General features: G+C 45.3%; 1 protein-coding gene across 19 annotated transcripts in view; it reads right to left on the minus strand.

Annotated features, from left to right (window-relative positions):
* Nucleotides 1–3,995: 3,995 nt before the first annotated feature.
* Nucleotides 3,996–21,529, minus strand: part of PARD3 (par-3 family cell polarity regulator) — a 639,255-nt gene continuing 621,721 nt past the window's right edge. For 17 of the 19 annotated variants that reach the window (XM_032621841.1, XM_032621839.1, XM_032621838.1 and 14 more), the window contains 2 exons: nucleotides 13,451–13,578; nucleotides 3,996–6,043 (listed from right to left, as the gene is read on the minus strand). In XM_032621841.1, the coding sequence (XP_032477732.1) occupies nucleotides 5,647–6,043; nucleotides 13,451–13,578 (525 nt within the window). In that variant the 3' untranslated portion in view covers nucleotides 3,996–5,646. Of the gene's footprint in view, nucleotides 13,579–21,529 lie in introns of all 19 variants that reach the window. The other 2 variants (XR_004348311.1, XM_032621842.1) reach the window with 2 other exon arrangements.

Genomic DNA, 21,529 nt, shown 5'->3' on the forward strand with positions numbered 1-21,529 from the left:
TTGTAAAGCACTACACGCATAAGTCAACCCGGTAAGGTGGGAGCCAGGCGCTGCCGCGCCCTCTGATGGCTGATTCAGATTCTGTGTTAACGCTTTGGTTGCCTGGACCGGAGGGCGAGCTCCTTCGGCTCAGATGGGAGGCAAGTCATGCAGATGACATTAAAGAAGCCTTGGAAATGGAGTTGCAAGTCAAGGGCATGCGCAGGACAAATTCACCTGGAGGCCCCACAAGCCAAGTTCAAAGCTTTGCATGATTCCAAAATACCCGGCTTTCAGGGCAAGTCCTCGTTCCACCTCTGTCTGGGTTGTCAGACTAATGTTTGCTCCCATTTCATCCCAACATAAACAACCGTGATAAGTTTGTTGCCACTGACAACGAGAGCCGAATGAAAGCAAGTCAGAGGGCTTCCCTGGTGGTGCAGTGGTTGAGAGTCCGCCTACCGATGCAGGGGACGCGGGTTCGTGCCCCGGTCCGGGAAGATCCCACATGCCACGGAGCGGCTGGGCCCGTGAGCCATGGCCGCTGAGCCTGCACGTCCGGAGCCTGTGCTCCGCAACGGGAGAGGCCACACCAGTGAGAGGCCCGCGTACCGCAAAAAAAAAAAAAAAAAAAAAAAAAAAAAAAAAAAAAGCAAGTCAGATATGAGCTGAACCCTGAAACCAAATCATTCACCAAGGTCACGATTGGTTTAGAAATTTGGGCTGTTTCCTTCCTGTCCCTTGCCACCAATTTATGGCACTTCCCCCTTATAGTTTGCAGTCGGCTGGGCCCTGAGCCACATAAGACTGTTTTTAATGGCAAAATCTTCAAAGTTGTACTTAAAATATTTGCATCGTAAAGTCCCTCACGGAAGCCAACTTCAGTTTCAGAAGGAGCCTCCTAGCAAGCAGCAACTTGCCTTCAGAGAAGGGAGAAGGGCTCCTGCCCTTACACCACCTTCTAGCCGCTGATCCAAGAGCTGATGGACACCCCAGGAGGAGACTCAGATCATCACGAGACTTTGCAGATGCAGAGATGGGAACAAACTCCAAACGGTTTTTCTAAGCCAACGACAGTGCGAGGTGACTCGGCAGTTAGTTGAGCAATTCAAAAGAGCGCTTTTTTTCACACATTTAATTGATCCTGTGAGGAAATAAATGTTAAGGATGAAAGAGGAGTAAGTGTTCAGCTTCACAGTGGGAAGCCTTGGTCCTTGTTTCTTGCACTTTTCTCCCGTGTCCGGAATGAAATAGACACATCTAGGGAGTGACAGGCCAGCGCACCGATAACTCGCTTTAAAAAATAAAAAATGAGGAGATAAAAACTGATCGTTGAAATTTAAACTCAGAAAGAAAAAAAAAAAAAAACGCACGAGGAAACGCAATTACTCTCTTTAGCAAAGACATTTGATCTTATCTCACTCATAATGGAATCCTTCATAAAAATCAAATTCTCCACTATAGGGTTTAATCTAAAAAAACTAAATTTATGGACAAAGGGCACCCATCGATTTTTTCCTTTGCTGAATATGAAAGCTGAGGGAAAAAGAAAAGGAGGCAGAGGAAGATGTATGCTGACCGGGAAGATGATGAATTTTGGAGGGAACAACCCGTCTAACGGGAAAATAAGCTCCTTCTGTGCGGAAGGCAATGATAATCCCACCTCTTCTCTATGAAATCTGAAGTAAAATATGTTTCTTGTTCAAAAAAAAAAAGCTTATGCTCAGAATTACAACCTTCATCCTCCTTGCATTAAAAAAAAAAGTCAATTTAATTCAACCAGCTTTGTGATCTAATCATTACTCAGAGCTGAAGATGGTTTTTCCATTAAAGTCTCTCCATCATTCTCACTTTCTGACCTGTGAACATGCTTACTAGCTGCCTTATTAAGATGATATCCTGTCTCTGAAGTAAGAAAAGATTATCTCCTTGCCTGACATGTCATTGTCAGAGTAATCTTTGTTAAAAAAAAAGAAGAAAAGAACTGATTGTTAAATAGACATTTAAATGTACAGCACACCATGTCGTACAAGGACATCCACGATGGGACAAGCGTGATGGAACCTCAGTCACTTCCTCTGCCAGGACCAGCAAACAAAGCCAGAAACAAATTACTATCTGCTTAAGCTCAGGTTGATATCAACTGGAGGTAAGACTTGGGTTTTAAGAATGAAATAAGGGACACATGAAAATAACCAGCTAAATATAGAATTACGTACGCATTTCACATCTGCTGTATGTGCCTGTCATGTGTATAGACGAACAACGTCTACTCCCTAATGAAAACAATCGGAGAAGGAGAGCAGCCCAGGAGATGAGTGCCCTTTTGGGGTGAGTGATGTGGACAGAGAAGCCTCCGGACCCCTGGTCTCTTCTTCCCTCTGGCCTCGTGTTGAGACTCATGGTGGCAGATCATGACAAAGCCCACTGCCGCCTAAGTGGCGGTCAGCAATCTTTGCTTATTTTCTGCCCTTCTTCAAAAAGGGTTTGCAACAAAACCAATGGCCCCCGCTCGATGAAACAAAATTCATTTGGTTTACCGTCTCGGAGTTGATAGATTTGACTTCCTTAGCAGAAAAGCTGAGGAGCCCGGGTCCATCTCTCCTTCCTTTTAGTGAGATACCTGGGATCCGCTCACCTCTGAGCTGCCTTTGGTCTAACTGACTCCAGGGAAAGGAGGTGGGTGTGGTGCTTGAGTTACACAGACTATTGCTACATTATATAATGTTGTTTTATAATGTATAGTTACATATACATATTTATAAGACTATCTGTAGTCCTAATGGCCTAAGAGAGAGAGGCGATAACAGGGGGACCACGTTTTCTGAGGGACAGCTGAGTGACTGCACCTCCATCCTTAGCTGTGTGAGGGCCTTGGGGCTGCCACCTGCACCCTTTCCTGACTTGAGACTTCTCCCTGTGGACACACTCTCCCTCTGGTCCCAGCAAGTCCTTGTGAGATGTGCTGGGGCAGAGGCCAGTTCATTTAGACAGGACTGCTTCATCGGGCATATTCTCACTTCTGTGCTGACCCACATCTATTTCTCCACCTCTTCTCTGTGTGGCTCAAACTGTCAGTTTTAATCAGCAAATCCTCTGTGATTTAGGCTCCCACAACATTCAGTACTGTCTCTCTTCTCACTGTCAGTTGAGATAAATAACCTGTGAGTTTTGGCATTTGCAGCGGGCCTCCTGGTCAGTGAGAAAATTAACAAATCTGTCCATCCTCGCTTTTCTACTTTCCCACACCTTGTAGGCATATAAGAACCAAAGACGTGTTATCTCCTTGGCTTGCTATACACCTCTCGTTACCAATCTTGAGGTGACAGAGTTTGGATTTAGTGGCAGGATAAGGGTTGCTATGACAACCAGCTGATGCTCGGCCCTCCACGGGAGGGCATTTTGGACAGGTCTTTGCAAAGCCTGTCCTTTGGGTGGGGACCACGACCATAATGGTGCACAAGACCCACCCAGGGATCTAGTGCCCTTTGTGTCTTCAAAGCACCATACAAATATTCATGAGTGTCCCTCTGGAAGAAGGAGCAAAGCCTCATTGTGTAATCTGGGAAGTAAGAACCAGGCTAGTTTGGAAGTCAGCTTGAATTTGGACTTCTCTCTGGGATCGAGGTACACATGGTCAGGACTCAAGCAGAACATTCGCCTTGTTGAAATGGTCCATAGTGCAAAGGGCAACAACGGAAATATGACATCGCTCTCTGTATAAATTATTCTTTTATTTATTCTAGTGTATCGGTTCCTCCCATTCCGAATTTCCCGGCTACTCCGGGCAGCCTGGGCCTTCCAGTGGACTCATTAATTAGGTCCTTCTCTCTTTCCTGTCCCCTCTCTCCTCAGGGGTTCAAATAAACAATCAATCACCCACTTACGTGTCTGCACAGACAGAGATGAGGAAACTTTCAACTTTCTCTAAATATGGAAAAAAAAATTACATCTGTTGGTAGACTAAAAAAACCCAGCTAGGAGAGTTTTCACAGGAATACTACAGACACACAGAGAACAGGAAGAAATATGCCTTTTATTAGAAGTCTCATATGTACAGGGAAAGCTGTTTCTCACAGCACAGGGGAGGCTGTGAGGAAGAGCAACTGTCGTCGGAGGTCACCACGCTTACACTGGTCACATCATTTCAACATCGCTATGTTCCGTGAACAAACAGAACCATAACACAGAAATGCGAAAGAGACGTAGGTACGGGGATGAACCCCTCACATGTTTTCTAAAAAGAAGTGGACACAAACATACAATGTGCCGGTAAAAATAAAAAATAGAAAATAGGCGTATCAGTACATGTCTTTTTTTTTCTTTTTTGTTAACACACAGTATGCTGAGCTTTCATCTCAAGCTTTTCTCACATCGGGATTTGCAGGCACTTTAGCAATCCAGCCACGGTTTACAACAGGATGTTCAGACCAACAAATGAGAAGATGGGAACACGGGAGTAACCCAGGTCCTCGTGACCCGCACGTACATTAACATATTGACACCAGGGCACTCTTGTGTTATCCCTGTTTGGGGACACCAGAATGTTCTGTGGCATGTGGAACAGCTTTCTTCTTATTTACCTTTTCTATTTCATGGCAGAGTTATCTTGAAACCTGGATGACATCCCCAGGCAGAGAGACAGCAGGTGGATGAACAGACAGCCATCCATTGCGACCGACTTTAAAAACCGGAGAAAGCAGGTGAGGTTCTGGAATCCCAAAGTGAGTGTCCGACTGATGTTTGCTCCATGCTAGGCCCTTCCTGCCAACTCATCAAACAAAAACTAATTTACAAAGAATGGCTGGGATGTACTGGGCCAGACGCTCATCCTGGGAGAATTCTTTCTTTCCTTAGCTACCACCCACCGTGTCATGACACACACTGGGCCGGCGGGTGGGCGGCCCCCTGCCCCACCAGGGCTGACGCCTGTCTCCCCTGTTCCCCACGCAGAGCCATGGTGACTCAACACACATGTGAGGGTCGGGACTGAGAGCAAGGGTATTTATACACACAGACAGAATAATCACTTTATTGGTAACACTGAGTTATAAGGCAGTTACAAAAGGACCCCCCCCGATAAACAGATGGTGTTGGAATATGGCTTAGCTTCTTTTAGATGAAGGAACTTTCTTGTCGCAAGGGGCTGAGAGAGAAAAGGGAGACCATACTGGTTACAAAGGATTAAAAATGACTGTGCCGGGAAGTACCACGGAGTCCCAATTTCTGGTGTATGTCACCCACTTTCATCCACCAGAGATGGAGATGTCACCTCACCTAAGAAACTTAAAGGGAAAAAAGAGGGTCCAGCGTCACCCTTGACTTCAGGGTAATCTGTTGCCACAAGCTGTAGGGGACGGTAACAGGAAGCCACGACGTCTCCCGGGCTGGGCCAGATTCCCAGTACCTGAGAGATGCAGAGCGTACGATGCCTCGAACAGGTGATTGTCAGATGGCGGGAAATCCTTCCATGAAACAGACACTTGGGACACAGTGGCAAAGACATTAAGGCCTTCCATCGAATTGCCCACACTGCTTAAAGGCACTAATACCAGCAACAGAAATATTCCATACTACCACCGAGGTTTCAAAAAAACTCCCAAAATACAAGTCTTCATAGGAAAATGTCCTTTATTGCATGACACGAAGAGTCTGCTCTTCTCCTTCTCAGGAATAGAAGGGTCTCCCTTTCTCAGGAGTCTGGAGTCTGTTCAGCCTGGCGACCTGAGAAGGGGAGGGGGGGACGTCCTGCCGGAAGGGCCCCTTGGGGGGGATGTGACTGGGGTCCTGGACTTTTTTATATGAGTCATAGTTGTTGAGCCCCTCGGGGGGAGGGGGCTGCTTCTTCATCTGCTGCTCTTTCCGCCTCTGCTCCTGGCGGAGGAGCTCCTGGGTCTCCAGCATGACCCTGGCGTTGAAGCCGTGCCCGCCCAGGTAGCCGTTCCGGGAGCCTTGGTAGCTGGAATACCTGGGGTTCTCCTTGGCACTCTGGAAGCCTTCCCCGGGGGAATAGTTTTGCTCCCAAGAATCCTGGGAGACGGAACTGGCGTTTTTCCTGCTTTGCCTAGAAAGCAAAGCCCAAAGGTGAGTGTGAGGGTTGGGAAAAGGGGAGGGAGAGAGATGGAAAGAAGGAGTGAGGGGGCAGGGCTGAGCCAAAATAGCATTTCTATATCCCAACAAACATTACAAGAAGTCCCATACATACGAACCTTCAAGTTGTGTACTTTCAATCATGCGAACGTGCGTTCGCGTGTCCAATCACGGAAGTTACTGCACGTGTCTGGCGTGCACTGTCACGTGCGTGCATCCTCTACAAATGTTTGCGCTTTTGTGTACTTTACTGTACAGCACTGCGTAGAGTACAGCAGTACAGTATCTTCATTTCAGGCGCAGGATGTCCGGAAGCAAGCGTAAAAGCAGCAGTGATGTAGCTGGTACTACTGCACTTTTCAAGTACTGTACGTAAGATTAAACATGTTTTCTTTATTTTGGGGGTTGGTTTGTGTTTTTTAATGTATTATTTGTGTGGCAAGTATTATAAAGTGATTACAGTACTATATAGCTGACTGTGTGAGTTGGGTACCTAGGGTAACTTTGTTGGACTGATGAACATGCTCTCGGAACGGAACTTGTTCGAACGTAGGGGACTTAACTGTATTTGGTTCCAGTCACGTGCCAGACACTGTGATAGGGGCGGGAGTATGAAAACATGACTGTCCCTGGCAAGTTCAAGCCTGAGACAAGTCTGCACAAACAATGGCTACGCAGGAGAGACAGCTAACAGATTCTGCGGCTACTCAGAAACAGGGTCCTCCTCCTGTGTCCGGGTGGTGCTATCTGTTCTGCTCAGGGTGAGAATATCTCCTGCAGTTTAGACTCACTGGCAGAACGCTGTTAGGGGTATTAGCGATTTGGCAGCTTCTACACCAGCAATAATTTCTCGCTTTAGAACATTACAATTCAATTCTAAACAAGCCAAACAAATATTTTACACAGCTACCACCATCATGCCAGAGACGCTAGCTAATATGAAGTACGTGTGATGGATTCCGATTTGAGTTCAGTTATGAAAGATTCAAGTCTAGACTGCTTTATGATTAAAAATGCAACAGGCTGTCCCTTAAAGCCCCGGCTTTTGAGTTGTATATGTCAGCAACCGAAACCCTTCGGAATACAAGCTCATCAAGATTGCAGAGCCTGGACGTGTGCGGAGGAAACACTATTTTCCTGCCCACGGTATCCTTACCCAAGCCCGGGGTAACTTACTCAACTCATTTTCTGTCACCCCAGGATGGGGAAATGAATCAGAGTCCTATAGAAATTTCAGCTTCTTATCCCTTCTGCAATGAAGTTGCACATCATTTTCAGGAAACATTATTGTTTTGAAACATCTTTAATTTACTATCAAGTCTCTAGACGCTTTTATGAATTTACAATACGATTGGCTATGATAAAGTAAAACAATTTTGTGCCAGGAAGGAAGACATGCCCTAATTTTTTTGCCTTAAAAATGGAAGAGAAGGAGCGAGAATTGAGCCGTAAAACAAAAAAATATATTGCTCCATTTGTCAATAAGAAAATCATTCGGTGCCAGTACGTATTGTTCAGCCTCTCACACCAACACACACAACATGACAGAGTGTTCGGAAAGACTGGGAGAGGAAAAATAAGGTCTATGCAGCACTGGGTCTCCCACAGGAATGAAGCCATTTGCATCCCTGAACATTCAGAAGTGCCGTCAACGTGGTTTGGGATAAAATCTGCCCATTTTCCGTACGACCTAAAATGTAGTCAAGGGTATTTTCAATAAGGAAGATGAACTACTGTCCAGAATCCTCCCTGGATATGACTCTGATTAACTGAACAGTCTACAGTATATCCATCCTTTTAATGGGAATCGGGCCATGTGTACCGTCAGCCCAGGCCAGAATCCTTATATTTGATGGAATAGTTTATTTGCCTAAAGCACTGATTACCTTCACTTAAAGAGCCATAAATTAATCCGCTCAGAGCAATGAGTGATGGAAAGTGAAACCAGGGGATTTGCCATCAATCATGAAACTTTAATTAAAACAACAAACTTGTTACTGATGTTATAGCAACAACGTGGGATTCCCTCTCAGGTTAGTTACCAGTTTAAGGATAACCGGAAATAGGCTTCTTCATCCTTGGTCCACGGGGATCCACTAGCCCTGTCCATCCCCGTCTCCAACTCCATGATGCCGGAATCACGTACCGGAAGTTGCATTTTGAATCAGTCCAGGAAAACAGAGTCCTTTTGTATTCAAACACACTGAGAATTCACTAACGGTTTGTTCAGGATGGAAATTATGACGATGTGGGAGAAAGAATTTCTTGAAGCTAAAATTTTCTTCAAATTAAGCAGTTTAGAGAGAAGGAAGAAAACCTCCCTGAGGTTCCAAGTAAGACACTTGAGGAAAGCACATACACACAGATATGTACACATGGATGCATGGACACACGTACACACACATACACACACACACACACACACACACACACACACACGCTCCCTCAGAAAGGAAGCTAGCGTAGCAACAAGCTCTTGATTAAAGAAGAGGACAAGAAATGAGCAGGTTGTAGAGAAACACAAGAAAGCAGCAGACAGAGAGTTTCCTCCCCTGGAAGATGAGGCACGCAGGCGTGGAGCACAGTGTGAGAGAGGCTGGGCATCCCGCGGACACAGATCCAGCCTGGAGTCTGCGCGTGTGGCTGTGTGAGACTGGGAGGGTTATCCTCCCTGGGCCCAAGGTGCATCATCTGTGAAACAGGCATAATCTCTAATCTCATAGGGTTCTGGGGATAAATAAATGAAATCACAGACGTAAAATGCTCACAAAAGTGTGCATATAGTACATGGTTCACTACTGGGTGACTTTGCCTCCAATAATTAGGCTCTGGGTTTGGGAGGGCATCTTTCTGACCAAGGGAAAAAAATAAACAAAAAGTTCAGCTTTCTGTCCTTTGTCTGAAGGGTTGGTAGAGATCAGGGAGCAGAGAAAGGCACCAAAGACTAACTGGAGAACCCTCACTCGGGGAAGCAACTCACAAACACATCCCAGAGTTAGAATCAGAAGCAAGACTAACTGGAGAACCCTCACTCGGGGAAGCCACTCACAAACACATCCCAGAGTTAGAATCAGAAGCAAGACTAACTGGAGAACCCTCACTCAGGGAAGCCACTCACAAACACATCCCAGAGTTAGAATCAGAAGCAAGACTAACTGGAGAACCCTCACTCGGGGAAGCAACTCACAAACACATCCCAGAGTTAGCATCAGAAGCAAGCTTCCCTCTGTCCCAGCATCGCTCAAAGGCCACGAATAACCACAGGAGCGACAAAGCATCATTCCTTCCAATGAATGTCTTTACAGTCAACACGCACGTTTGTCGGGTCCTGGAATGCGCTCACTGGAGACTCGTGAGTCGACCCAAAGCACGGACCCTGGTGTGGCAATAACTCCCTCTTAGTGATGATGCCTGAAGACCACTGTCATGTACAGGACACCCAGCAAAGCCCCAGCGCCTGAGGAGAGCCGTCAGTCACTGCGCCGAGGGATGAAGAAAGACAGACCACAGCTGACAAGGTGAGAGGCAGTCGAGACATGTAATAAACGGGCCTGTGGGGGAGACTGAGTCAGGGCGTGGAGACACAGCCGGGAAGCAAGGTGGATGAACAAGAAGCCACCAATGGCAGGAGGAAAGACGCAGAGGAAGGTAAAGAAAAGCATTCAACAAAGAATCTTGAGTACGTTTTTCTATCAGTGACTACGACCCAACATACTTTTCTACTACTCAGATTTAGAGCTGCCTTTTGGGTACGAAGGAACTAAGCTAGGCATTTTTTTTTTTTTTTTTTTTTTTAGCTAGGCATTTTTAAAAGGATTTAAAAAAAGAAAGTAAAACAGAAAAAAGAAAACTAACTTAGGAATACAAAAATAAAAAAGAAATCCTCCTCTGATTGAGAATTAAGCGTGTGGCCACTCGTGTCCCCTTTCCCCCGATCTCGTGTTACCACCTGGCCAGTGTTTCTTACTGACATTTCACGGTGCAACCTGAATTCTGCCTATAGGTTTCCTCAATCACAGTGAGAATTTACAAACCCCTCTGGTGCGTATACATCCCTCTAATTCAAAACACCTCACCTAGCGCGCCTGACACAGAGTCTCGACCGTTTGTTTTCTTTTATGCTCCACTTTGCAACTGAACCCTTTGTGTGTGCGTGAAATCGTTTTGGTATCAAATGCCGCAGCAACTTGCTCGGACCAAAGTCCACTAATTGTCCACATCCGAAGAGCTGAGGTCAAGTGTCTTTGAAGAATATCGCATGTCAGAAACGGGGATTCGCCTCCAGCTCGTGTGGGTCACAGCCCCCCTCCGGTCTCCAGCCTCTGGCTGAGTGAGGTTCCCTGCAAGGAACCAAGCTGTGTGCAAGGCCCTGCATTCCTAATTCCCTCACTCAGAGATGCACGTTGGGGAATTACAGTTGACCCTTGAACCGCGTGGGTTTCAACTGCACGGATCCACTTGTACATGGATATTTTCCAAGAGTAAATACCTCAGGACGACAGGGTCTGTGGTTGGTTGAATCCATGGATACAGAGGAGTCGTGGATGGAACCATGGATACGGAGGGCTGACAATAAGTATATGCAAATTAACCCCCCAAATGTATTCTAAAAGAAGTGAATGTGATGTATAGGCCAACCAGCCCCACTCACCTAAACTCACACAGCTCTTTAATTTTAAGATTTCTACTTTTCTCCTATCCGCACAGGATAAAATGGCTAATAGTAAGGGAGTTATAAATGACCAGAGGGAAAGTTCTGGTTCTTTAGGGAAACACTAACTGACAGCAATAGTCCCAGCAGCAGCAAGCCGCTGGTCCATGGAATTACAGGTGCTTCTGCCTGTGCTTCAGGGGGAGAGGAGGGAGAGAAGCACAGAGGAGGGGAGAGCTGGAGAGGGTTAGGGGTGGAGATGGAGAGGGGGCGCCAGGATGAAAGGATCCGTTTGGAGGACTGAGCGACTTTGGAAGGTGAGCGGGAGTAATCCGGTGCCCCTGCCTCTCTCTGGTCCTCTTCCCGAGGATGGGGCCCCAGAGTCTCTCCTCCCACCAGGCTCTCCCGCCCCTATCCCCCCTCCTTCCCTTCCCTAGTCCTGGCCATTTGCCATCTCACTTTCTTCTTACACACACTTTATGAGAGCTCTCCTCCATTTCTTACAAATACTGTGAAACACAACTAAAATATAAGAAGCCAAACATTTTGCCAATAAGATAAGATCACAGCCCCTGCGTGGACAACACCATCCGCGTGGGCCGTGATGCACAATGGCCACTGCGTGGCTGGGAGAGCAGGGCCACACCACGCGTGTCAGGTCATCCCCATCATCACACTCGTCTTTCTGACGGAAGGCAAGCTGACAGGCTGCAAGAAGGGAACTTACACAGGAGAAGCTTTTTGCATAATCCTTGAAGTGTTGCCCGTTTGATGCTCCGGGGTGATTCAGGCGGTGGCCTCCCCCCCAAGTGCTAAGGGCAGCAGAGCACAGAGACCTTTATGTCCATATCTGCTCACGTTCCAAATGTGAGCACCAAAGCCCTCGGTGGCAATGAGCATTACAAGATAGTGGTTTAGGGTCGGGGTTGGGCAGGGTGAGGTTTGAATTCTGGTGGAATTACATACTAGTGTGGGACCTTGAGGGGCGTACCTTAATTCCTCTGAGTTGTTTCCTTGTAAGACGTGCTCTCCAAGGTCTTGTCTAGACCTAAACTTCAATGACTCTTGCCTAGAGTGGGCTAAATAACTGTTAGTTATGCTCCCATGTAAAAGAAAGGATACTTCCGTACTCAAAGGAGACACAGCTTTACGGATTGAGAGAGGACAGCTGAGTGATCAAGTTCCCACACTAGGCAGTGCCCCTCCTTATACAGAGCTGCACTCACACCACGTGGGTGTGGCTGACCCGGGTCAGTGCAGTGAAGTCCCCCAGGCCTGTTATGGTGATTATTTAAAAGGACTTTAAAAGGACTCATCTTTATTAGAATCAGGATCACTTTTATATCAGTCGGTCAAATTTGCCCCACCCCAGCACTCTTTTCCCCCAAATTCAAAATGGTCTACTTGATATAAACGTGGTAAGTAGACCGTTTTCCACCCAAAATGTTTTTGTGACCTGGTTCTGAAATCGTGTTCCGTACAAACGCCTGTAAGAATTGTGACGATAGGCGTGACTTCTTTGGGGAAGTTTGGAAAGCTGAATGGTTTTAAACACTTTCATTATTTACAATACTTAGACGGAAAATGGCTATTATTTCAATGTCTTAGGGCGCCGTTACCTGAGGGCTCTCAGGCCTTTGGCAGAGAAGCCCTGGGGCAGAGGGGCCTCCACGTGGGGAGCCCGGCAGGGAAACCCTTCTGGCTCAGCCATCAGCTAGGCAAGTGGACACCCCGGGACTCTCCGAGGTTCAACACTGAGCAGAAGCAAGGATGGCAGGACGGCAAGAGAGGCAGGTTTGGGACCACTGATCCCCCTTAAATACGGTGCCTGGAGCATTTAGCACCTATCCTTTTGGAGAACTCTAGATTTACAAGATATCATTTATCCTAGTTACCCCTGAGCTGAGCAAAGTTCTCTTTCCATTTCTCAGTTGAGGAATCTGTCTCCAGCCCCATGGGAGGTCGCAGAACCAACACAGTAAGTCCCCTACATACGAACCTTCAAGTTGCGAACTTTCAAAGATGTGAACCTGCATCTGGTTCCAGCAAGGAACCAGAACCTGTGCCATCAACGTCAGGCGTGAGGGACATGGCAGCTCGCCCTCCGTCTCCTACTGCTGACGATCCTTCAGCGCTACCACCTCCCACCTCCTCTCCCTCCTCCAGTCCGTACCTCTTCTTGCCTGTTCACTGGACGCCAGCCCCTGGATGCCGGCTGCTGTGGTACTACTGCACTTTTCAAGGTACTGGACTGTAAGATTAAAGATGTTAAATTTTTGTCTTTTAGGTATTATGTGTGTGAGAAGTATTCTAAACCTATTACGGTACAGTACTGTGTAGCCGATTGTGTTAGTTGATACCTAGGCTAACTTTGTTGGACTTACGAACAAATTGGACTTACAAACGTGCTCTGAGAACGGAACTCGTTCATACGTAGGGGACTTACTGTACCAGAGCCCAGGTCTGACCCCTAAGCCCAGTCCTCGTGGATCAAGCCACTTCAGGTCCAGTGAGGGAGCTGTCTGGTGAAGGTGTGGGCATCTCCTAAAACACCTCCCTCCGGGTCTCCCTGCCACGTGGTAAGGTGGCCTCTAAATAAGCGATGATTCCCACCATCTACATGCGGTTCTTCGTTATTGGAGAAAGTGCACTGGGGAGGAGGGGTTTCCCAAGGGACAAGGACAGGGAGCATGGCGACACGCGGGGGGGTGCAGGGGTGTGTGCTCGTACCGGGGCAGGGAGCTGTACTGGCGCTGGGCCTGCTGGAAGCTCTCACGTTCTTCCTGCCGTTGCCGCTGCATCTGCGCCTCCACCGACACCGAGTGCCGGCCGCTCTGCGCCGACGGTCTGGAGTTGGGCTGCAGGGGGAAAACGCAACACGAGTCACGAGAAAGGAATTACGAATATCACAGGACCGGTGACTGTTTCCATTCTCATAGACTGACTTAGAAACAATTTTCAACTTCCGTGAATTTCTTAAAAATCAAGTGCAATTTTCTCAGGAGGCATCTCATTGATCTCGCGAGCCCCAAATGCCCCATCATCCTAAATTTTAATTACGGCTTTAGAATGGTTTAAAATTGAGACGTCCACCTTTCTAGTCTGCCTAAGTGAGGTTTGGTAAATCTGACATTAGACACTAGTTTACATCCCTTGTATATACAGCAAATACAGGGCAGTAAGGCTGCTCAGAAATCTAGAAGTCAATGCCAAAAAATATAAAAATTTGCTACAATAATTCACAACAGTGGGAAAGTCCAAGGGTACACACTTGAAAGTTGGCCATGCTGGTGAATCTTTTCGGTAGTTACGTATTTTACTCTAGCAGTAGGATACAATGTAGCTGATTCCCCTTTTATTAAAGGATGACAGCTAAATTTTGAACCAAAATTAGTTGAAACTAGGCAGTGTTCACCACGTACAGGGCCTCCAATCCACGGATGGCAGCCACATGTGAACAGAAACACTTATCAAAAGAATGAATCTGCAAGCTAACAGCTACTGGAATTGGTTATGAAATAACACATTTTGCCTTAGTTATGAAGATATGGCATTTTTACCTAGGTTAATTATACGCTACAGAGAAATTTTCCAGCCTCTGGCTAAATACTTTGGTCAGCAGGTCATCTGCTCATCGCTGCCGCTGACCAAAACCAGATATTGGGTGATATATGATGCTGGGCCCCTGTGGATGCTTTAGCTTCTCACCATCAGCGTTGAGCTCACCTTCGAGATCTGGCCTTTTGAAAGTAGCTCCACTCAAAATAGACAACGATGCCTCTAGCTTTACGAACAGCTGACAATGGTTGATCATAGCATCAAGGGCAGTCACTCTTAAGCAATCCTTTTCAGTGCTCGCCGACCTCTGCCCCCTTTGTGTTATGCAACATTGTACAATAGGCTTGTTCTGAATGAAGACTGTCTCTTATAAACAAGTTATTGATTTTCTTTTAGAGTTGAAAGCCAATGAGAGACTTGGGCTCAATAATCATTTTCTGAAATCATATGAGTCTCAGCATTCGTTTGGAGCATGGTCAGACAACACGTGGGTTTGTTCCTTAAAGAGTGGCTCCTCTGGTTGGCTTTTGTGTGAAGAGAAAGAAAGCAATCTCTATTGTCCCCTTTCTGCCTAGCTAGCATATCCCATCTGTTGGTAAGCGATGATGAGGCAAAAATGTGCAGGACAAAATTTCAAAGCATATGTACATCATCAGCGAGAGCATATTAAAAATATCCCGATACAAAAATAATGGGCGAAGAGATTAGGCTTTACAATACCCCGGTCTCTACTAGTGGATGTTTATAACCACACGCCTTGGAACAAATGTGTGTTCGGAGACCCACTCCACAACACCGTTCAAAGAAAACACATTGCCGAGTGAGCTCCGCTTACACAAACAGAGCATGAAGCAATTGTTCATCGACAACATTGAGCAGACAGACAGTTTCTTCCATGACCCTTGATGAGGCTGGCCCCGAAGAGCACTGAGCTGACCTATTACCGGTGGGGAGCCCGGGGAAGGGCCACTGGACGGGGAAAGTGAAGCAAGGAAATACGCCTTCGAAAAGAACCCCATTTTCCTTTCCTTTACAGCCCGTCTAAGCTACACACATGTGTCAAACAGTCTTGAAAGGCCTGGCATTCTGCTGCAGGATTTAGTAACCAGCTTTTCAAGCTCCCGCCGTTCTGTGACACGCTGCTTGTGTAGCTGTGAAAAGAAAATGCAAGGTCTTATAGAAAGGTGTTTCTCCCGGAGGCCTGAAAATTTGATTCTGACGGAGGAAAAAAAAAAAAAAAGTTGAAGGGCTTTTGCTTCCACTACTGTGCGTTTTCTGATACTGTTTATCAGTGGCACATCTGGTGGATCTGGATGAACCCCAGTAATGAAATTATCATGGGATCTGAAGACTTAGAATGAGGGAATGAGTTTGGAATCAGCAAACTGACATATTTCATTCTGTTTGCTCACTGATGAAATACAAACCTCAGCCTTACTATGAATATTTTACTCTCTTTCTCTTTTCAGAGCATGCAAAAGAGTAGATTATTAGAAAGAATCACCGGGACTTCCCTGGTGACGCAGTGGTTAAGAATCCGCCTGCCAGTGCAGGGTACACAGGTTCAACCCCTGGTCAGGGAAGAGCCCACATGGCGCGGAGCAACAAAGCCCATGCGCCACGACTACTGAGCCTGTGCTCTAGAGCCCGCACACCTCAACGGAGAGTAGCCCCCGCTCGCTGCAACTAGAGAAAGCCAGAAAGCCCGGGTGCAGCAACGAAGCCAGCACGCAGCCAAAAAAAAAAAGAAAAGAAAGAAAGAATCACCCTTATTTTTAGGGTGAAAGTTGACTGGGCTGCAGATTTCAAGGAAGATTGTGTGCATGACGGGTCCAGAGCAACAATGAGAGAAGGTCGTCCTGGCAAGTTTTCTACTTGGCCTGAATCAAAAATAACCTGATTCATGATTTCAATGAAGAGCTCATAAAAACGTAAATTGTGGGAACAGTCTTACCACCGACAGCCCCAACTTTAAGATACTGTGGTTTTGTGGTTTTCAGCCCTACGGCAAAAATAGAATAATGTATCTAGCGTCCAAAATCACAAAAATAAAGACAGAAATGAAGAAAGAGATCAGGTTTAACCCCAGAGAGAAGGGCATGTTTTCGGATAAAACAGCATCAGCAACTACAACAACAAAGCAACATCTATACAGGGAAACACGCAGGGAACACGTAATTGTAATGATTCCAGAGATTCACCAGACAGCAAGGCAACAGCTCAGCTTTGAGAGTGCAAATCATAAATAACCCTGGCCTTGTTTGTGATGAAACTGGTGACAAGCAGCTACCTTTTAAGTAAAAAAATAGCCCAGGTTGCCAAGGCCATAATAATGACAGAGGTTATAAGACAGAAGTATATACACGATCATCTCTTACACAATACACCGGAGAACCACGATACGTGACTGTCTTCATGGCTTATGTTTAAAACCACAAGTGAAAATGATGCAGGGTGCTTTTGTAAATGAGCTGCAAAGTACTGGTCTTTATTGTGATTATGAAGAGATGCGATTTATATTATATAAAAAATTACATAAAGCTTCGAAAGCTGCACAGTTTTGGTATCACTAACGTAGAACAAAATATTGAAAATATCTTCTGTACAGTGTTTCACTAAATTAAGTCCTTACGCATTTCTCTCCATTAAGTAAAAATCATCCTTATTTTTCCAAAATAAAAATAGACAGTACAAAAAATAAAAATACAAAACCCAAACTGTTAATAGACTAAAGAACGAACAAAAATAAATGTATAGTGTACAAAGTTTCAGTACTAATTTGAACTAGGTGGTATTATAAGACTTTTAGAGCTTCGTAAAAAAGTGTGTGTGTGTCTCTTATGAAATAAAATTCATTAGTTTTATTAATATTTAATACTGCTTAAATAATCGAAGTTTTCTTCACATAGATAAGAAAAAGAGCATGTATGCATATGTGTGTGTGCACTTGTATATATTCACACATACACATATACGTAATAGTCTTATGAATGAGAATTTAGGGTGGGTTTTCTACTTAAATTATGAATAATAAAAAATTTCAAATTTTCACATATGTCCAGGGCATGTAGAGAAAACAAAAATAAAATACAAGAAGTTTCTGTGATTTGGATGAAAACCTACGATGAAGATGATGATAATGATAAAACAAAGAACAATGATATCCCTTGAGATTTAAAGTCCTTATTTTAGCAATTCAAATGCACTGCAATCCTAGTATGAATTCCACATTCTGATAACAAATAGTCACTTAATCGTGTTAAGAGTGTAAGTTGTTTACTCTGTTTAAAAGCGGCCATTGCTAATATTGGTGATGGTTTTCTACAGAGGACTTACTGCCAACCTCTAATCCAAATAAAGTTAACTTTTGTCTCTAGATCCTGTCCTCCCTGCCCTCCCCTCTACCCATCACACACTGTACTTACACAGCTATCGATTGAACTCTGTGGGTTCTGAATGTTGAAAAGCTTAATTGCTACTAATGATGTGAGTAATGGTTGAAAAATTGCCACACATACCAATTTCCCTCATCAAGATTTTATAAATATGTGTTTTGGTCTTAACACACTATTTGTCTTCTTCTCATCTTTCCCAACCAGGGTTTGGATCTATTTTCCCATCTTAATCAGCAAGTAGGTTGAAAATAAAGGAGCAGCCCTCCAGTGTCCCTCACTGATGGGCGGCAGGCAGCCTCATGCACTTCACCACTGGAGGGTTCTGTGGGTAGAACAGCCCATGGGTCATGGAGGCTTTGGCTGGGAGGGTGGGTCATGGGACTCCAAGAAAAGGGTCTATTCTGCAGCAGCACAGAGACACCCTTGCCATAACTAAAGGGCACCCCTTTGCTGCAAGAAAGGTTTCCTCCAGGTGGATTTTCAAGAGAGGTGATTGCCACCCAATTTGAACTGGAGTAACATTACACACAGAAAGGCTATCAACTAAGAAGGTATTTCTTGAGTCGAGGCGTGGAGACCCATTAGGAGGAAATGACAGCAGATACCTCTGAAGTCTTAAAGAAAGGAAGACAGGGCTTCCCTGGTGGCGCAGTGGTTGAGAGTCCGCCTGCCGATGCAGGGGACACAGGTTCGTGCCCCGGTCTGGGAGGATCCCACATGCTGCGGAGCAGCTGGGCCCATGAGCCATGGCCGCTGAGCCTGCGCGTCCGGAGCCTGTGATCCGCAACGGGAGAGGCCACAACAGTGAGAGGCCCGCGTACCGCAAAAAAAAAAAAAAAAAAGGAAGACAAAAAGAGAAGCATCATCTGCTCAAATTCCCCAGGTCCAGGGAAGGCAGTCTAGGGGTGCAGGATGGCTGTGCAGTGTGACTGGCCCTCTTACTAAATCAGGCAAGAACCTAAATGGGAACGGGGAGCTGCTAAAAGTCCAAGGCAGGAAAATGGAGAAAGGGACAGATTTTTAAAAATTTGTTTAAGGACAGACAGCTAGGAAGAAAGCTTGGGGGAGAACAGGATATTCATATCCTGGAGGATCAATTTTCTACCTGAAGGACTAAACTACTTTCAGTCACTACCCACCCAGGATGGAAAGGATTTAGCAATACAGCTATTAAAAGCTCCATTATCCCATCCATCAACAGTGTCAGCCAGTAAGTCTGCTTGTGGGCAACACTCAGGTATCTGTAAAGTTTTAACAGCATACTGTACTTAGGTCTGCCGCCTGCAATTTAATTCTTTTAAAAGCAACACTAAGTCCTGTCCGTATCTGAGCTCTGTGATAATAACCCTAACGTCAGCTATTGTTCCATTATCTTAAGAAAGATTTACAGCAACTTGCTGCTGGCACTGCTTTGGGGGAAGAAGTTGCTTTTTCTTCTTCTTCTTTTGCTCAGCTTGGGAGAGAATTCACTTCAGTTATGGAGCTAAGGAAATGTCCTGGGCCTCTGCTCATCGAAGGACCTTTTGTGTCACAAATCAGCTCCCTCAGGCCCAAACGTTATTTTGAACAAAAGCCCAGGAACAGGTGCGTACTGTTCTGCTAGAGTAGAGAGAACATTCTGAAAATGGATAAGTTGAAAAGGGCCCCTTGGAAGAATTTTCTGCAGCATCTCTCTCTCTATGTAAAGTCATTGGCCTGGATATTTTTCTAAATGATACATCTGACTGCACTTCATGTGTGGGCATTTCTGACAAGCGGGGCAATTTCAATTCATATGGTCTAAGCTGTACACACAGCTTGAAGATGGGCTTGTGGTTCCTTAACACTAAAATGATTGCAAGTAATTCCAGTGGGTGAGATCATGGCCTCATCCTTTCCAAACACAGTGATCTTTCAAGGTCAGAATACATACGGGAAAAGAATCAAGATTCCAAGATATTCAAAGCTCATTTTGTAAAACAGATCATAAAAACTAGAGGCTACGTTACATTTTGAACAACTGAGCAGCTCTTCATAAGGCAACAATGAGAATCTGTATGAAAATACAGATATACACTGAGTAGAATTACAGTCACTTTACACTCATTTACACGATCTGTAGAATGGAGAGTACACAGCAAGATTCCAATTGTTTGATAAATGAATGAATGAAGAAAGAAAGAAAGAAATGGAGACGGTCAACTTCTGACACACAATTTAGGAAATTATTCCATTCCCAAGGTAATCAGCTTGTCATCCAAATAATTCCCGGCTCAATCATTACAGGAAATGATCATACAAGCCAAGTTGTCCATCTGAAGTTGCTACGGCATTTCGATATACAATAATTTGGCCTATGACCTTCAGTAGTTGAGTTTCCTAACGTACAAGACATTCTCAAACATTTTTTTCCCAACGTGATTGCTCATATTAAGCAGATAACACAGAAACATGTGCCAAAATATTCATGCCCCTCATTAAAAAAAACTTATAAAGAAACCTAATGGATACGAAACGGTTGCCACATCTCCTAGCGCAAAACTTCTAGAGATAAGAAGGAGGAAATGCTCATTTAGCCTCCAACAAACCTGGAGATCTTGCATGTGGATAACTAACCAGAAATAATTCCAATTAATTATAGTTCCCAAAGATAGATTCCTCTGTTTCCCAAAGTTATATATTTAAAATATTTTCCAACTTCAAAGAGGTGTTCTTTCCAGCTTTTTTGTGCCCACCCACCCACAATCAATTTGGGTGTGGTTTCTCTGTGTTCAGTAGTCCCTGCATTCCCTTCTCGAGACTGTAAAAGCACGCCTTTCCTTTGTATCCGCTCCACTGTAGGATCCTAAGGGCATTCTTTCTTTGTTTTCCAGAACCAAACACAATAACAGAACATAATCAACACTCAAGAAATTTGGTGAGTTAAATGATTAATTACGGACTAAGACATGCTGGTTGGATAATCCACATATTCCCTGGTAAAGTAAAATGGCACGACGCTGCCCCTCCTGGGCTGGACGAGGAGTGAAAAGCCCTTGGAGGGCCTGGGCTGCTAAGAGTTACGGGGTGTGAGAACCATTTCCATATGCAGCCGCTGTTTATCCCTTCAGGTTGCCACTGGCCTCATTCTTCCTTTCAGCACCTTTGTGCAAATACACACAGTTAAGGATGTTTATCCCGCAACACAAAAGAAGCCTGCTTTAGGAAACCTAGCAGGACTAGGTTGAGTCATTAAGCCAAACAACAGAAGGAGGTGAACATAATTCCATCCTGTTGCTACGCGGGAATAGCTCAGTTTACTCGATCATCTAGAAAAATAAACTAAATATTATTACTAGTGACATTGTTGCAGAGGACACTTAGATTGTCATACGTATTAAATCTGTTGCACGTTTTATAACCTCCCAAAGTCAGCTACGATTGATTTCCTGAGTTTTTCCTCCGAGATGCCGGTCTCATGTTGCCTGTTCTAAGGTCCCATCTTCCTCCCTTGAACCAAGGTGAGGTCCTTCAGACTGGGACGGCTTCTCCAATTTTTCCTTCTTCTCCTTTCATTTGCAACATGAACCTTCCACAAACTCCAACTTGATCACCAAACCCCAGATCAGAACCTTTCCTGGCTTTGTGTGGAGTGTACTGAGGGTGCTGGATTTTAGGACCAAAAAGAACCTCAGCAATGATCTAAACTCTGGAGCAATGCTTCCCGGAGCTGACCATCCTTCGAGATGACGTGGAGGGCTTATTAAAATACAGATTCCTGGGCCCCACCCCCCCACCCACAGAGGTTCAGATCCGGTAAGTCTGAGGCAGGGCCCAGGAATGTGCACGTGTGACAAGCTCCCAGGAGAAGCTGAAGGTGCTGGTCCGTGGACTACAC

The sequence above is a fragment of the Phocoena sinus genome, chromosome 2, assembly GCF_008692025.1.
Source record: "Phocoena sinus isolate mPhoSin1 chromosome 2, mPhoSin1.pri, whole genome shotgun sequence".
NCBI lineage: Eukaryota > Metazoa > Chordata > Mammalia > Artiodactyla > Phocoenidae > Phocoena > Phocoena sinus.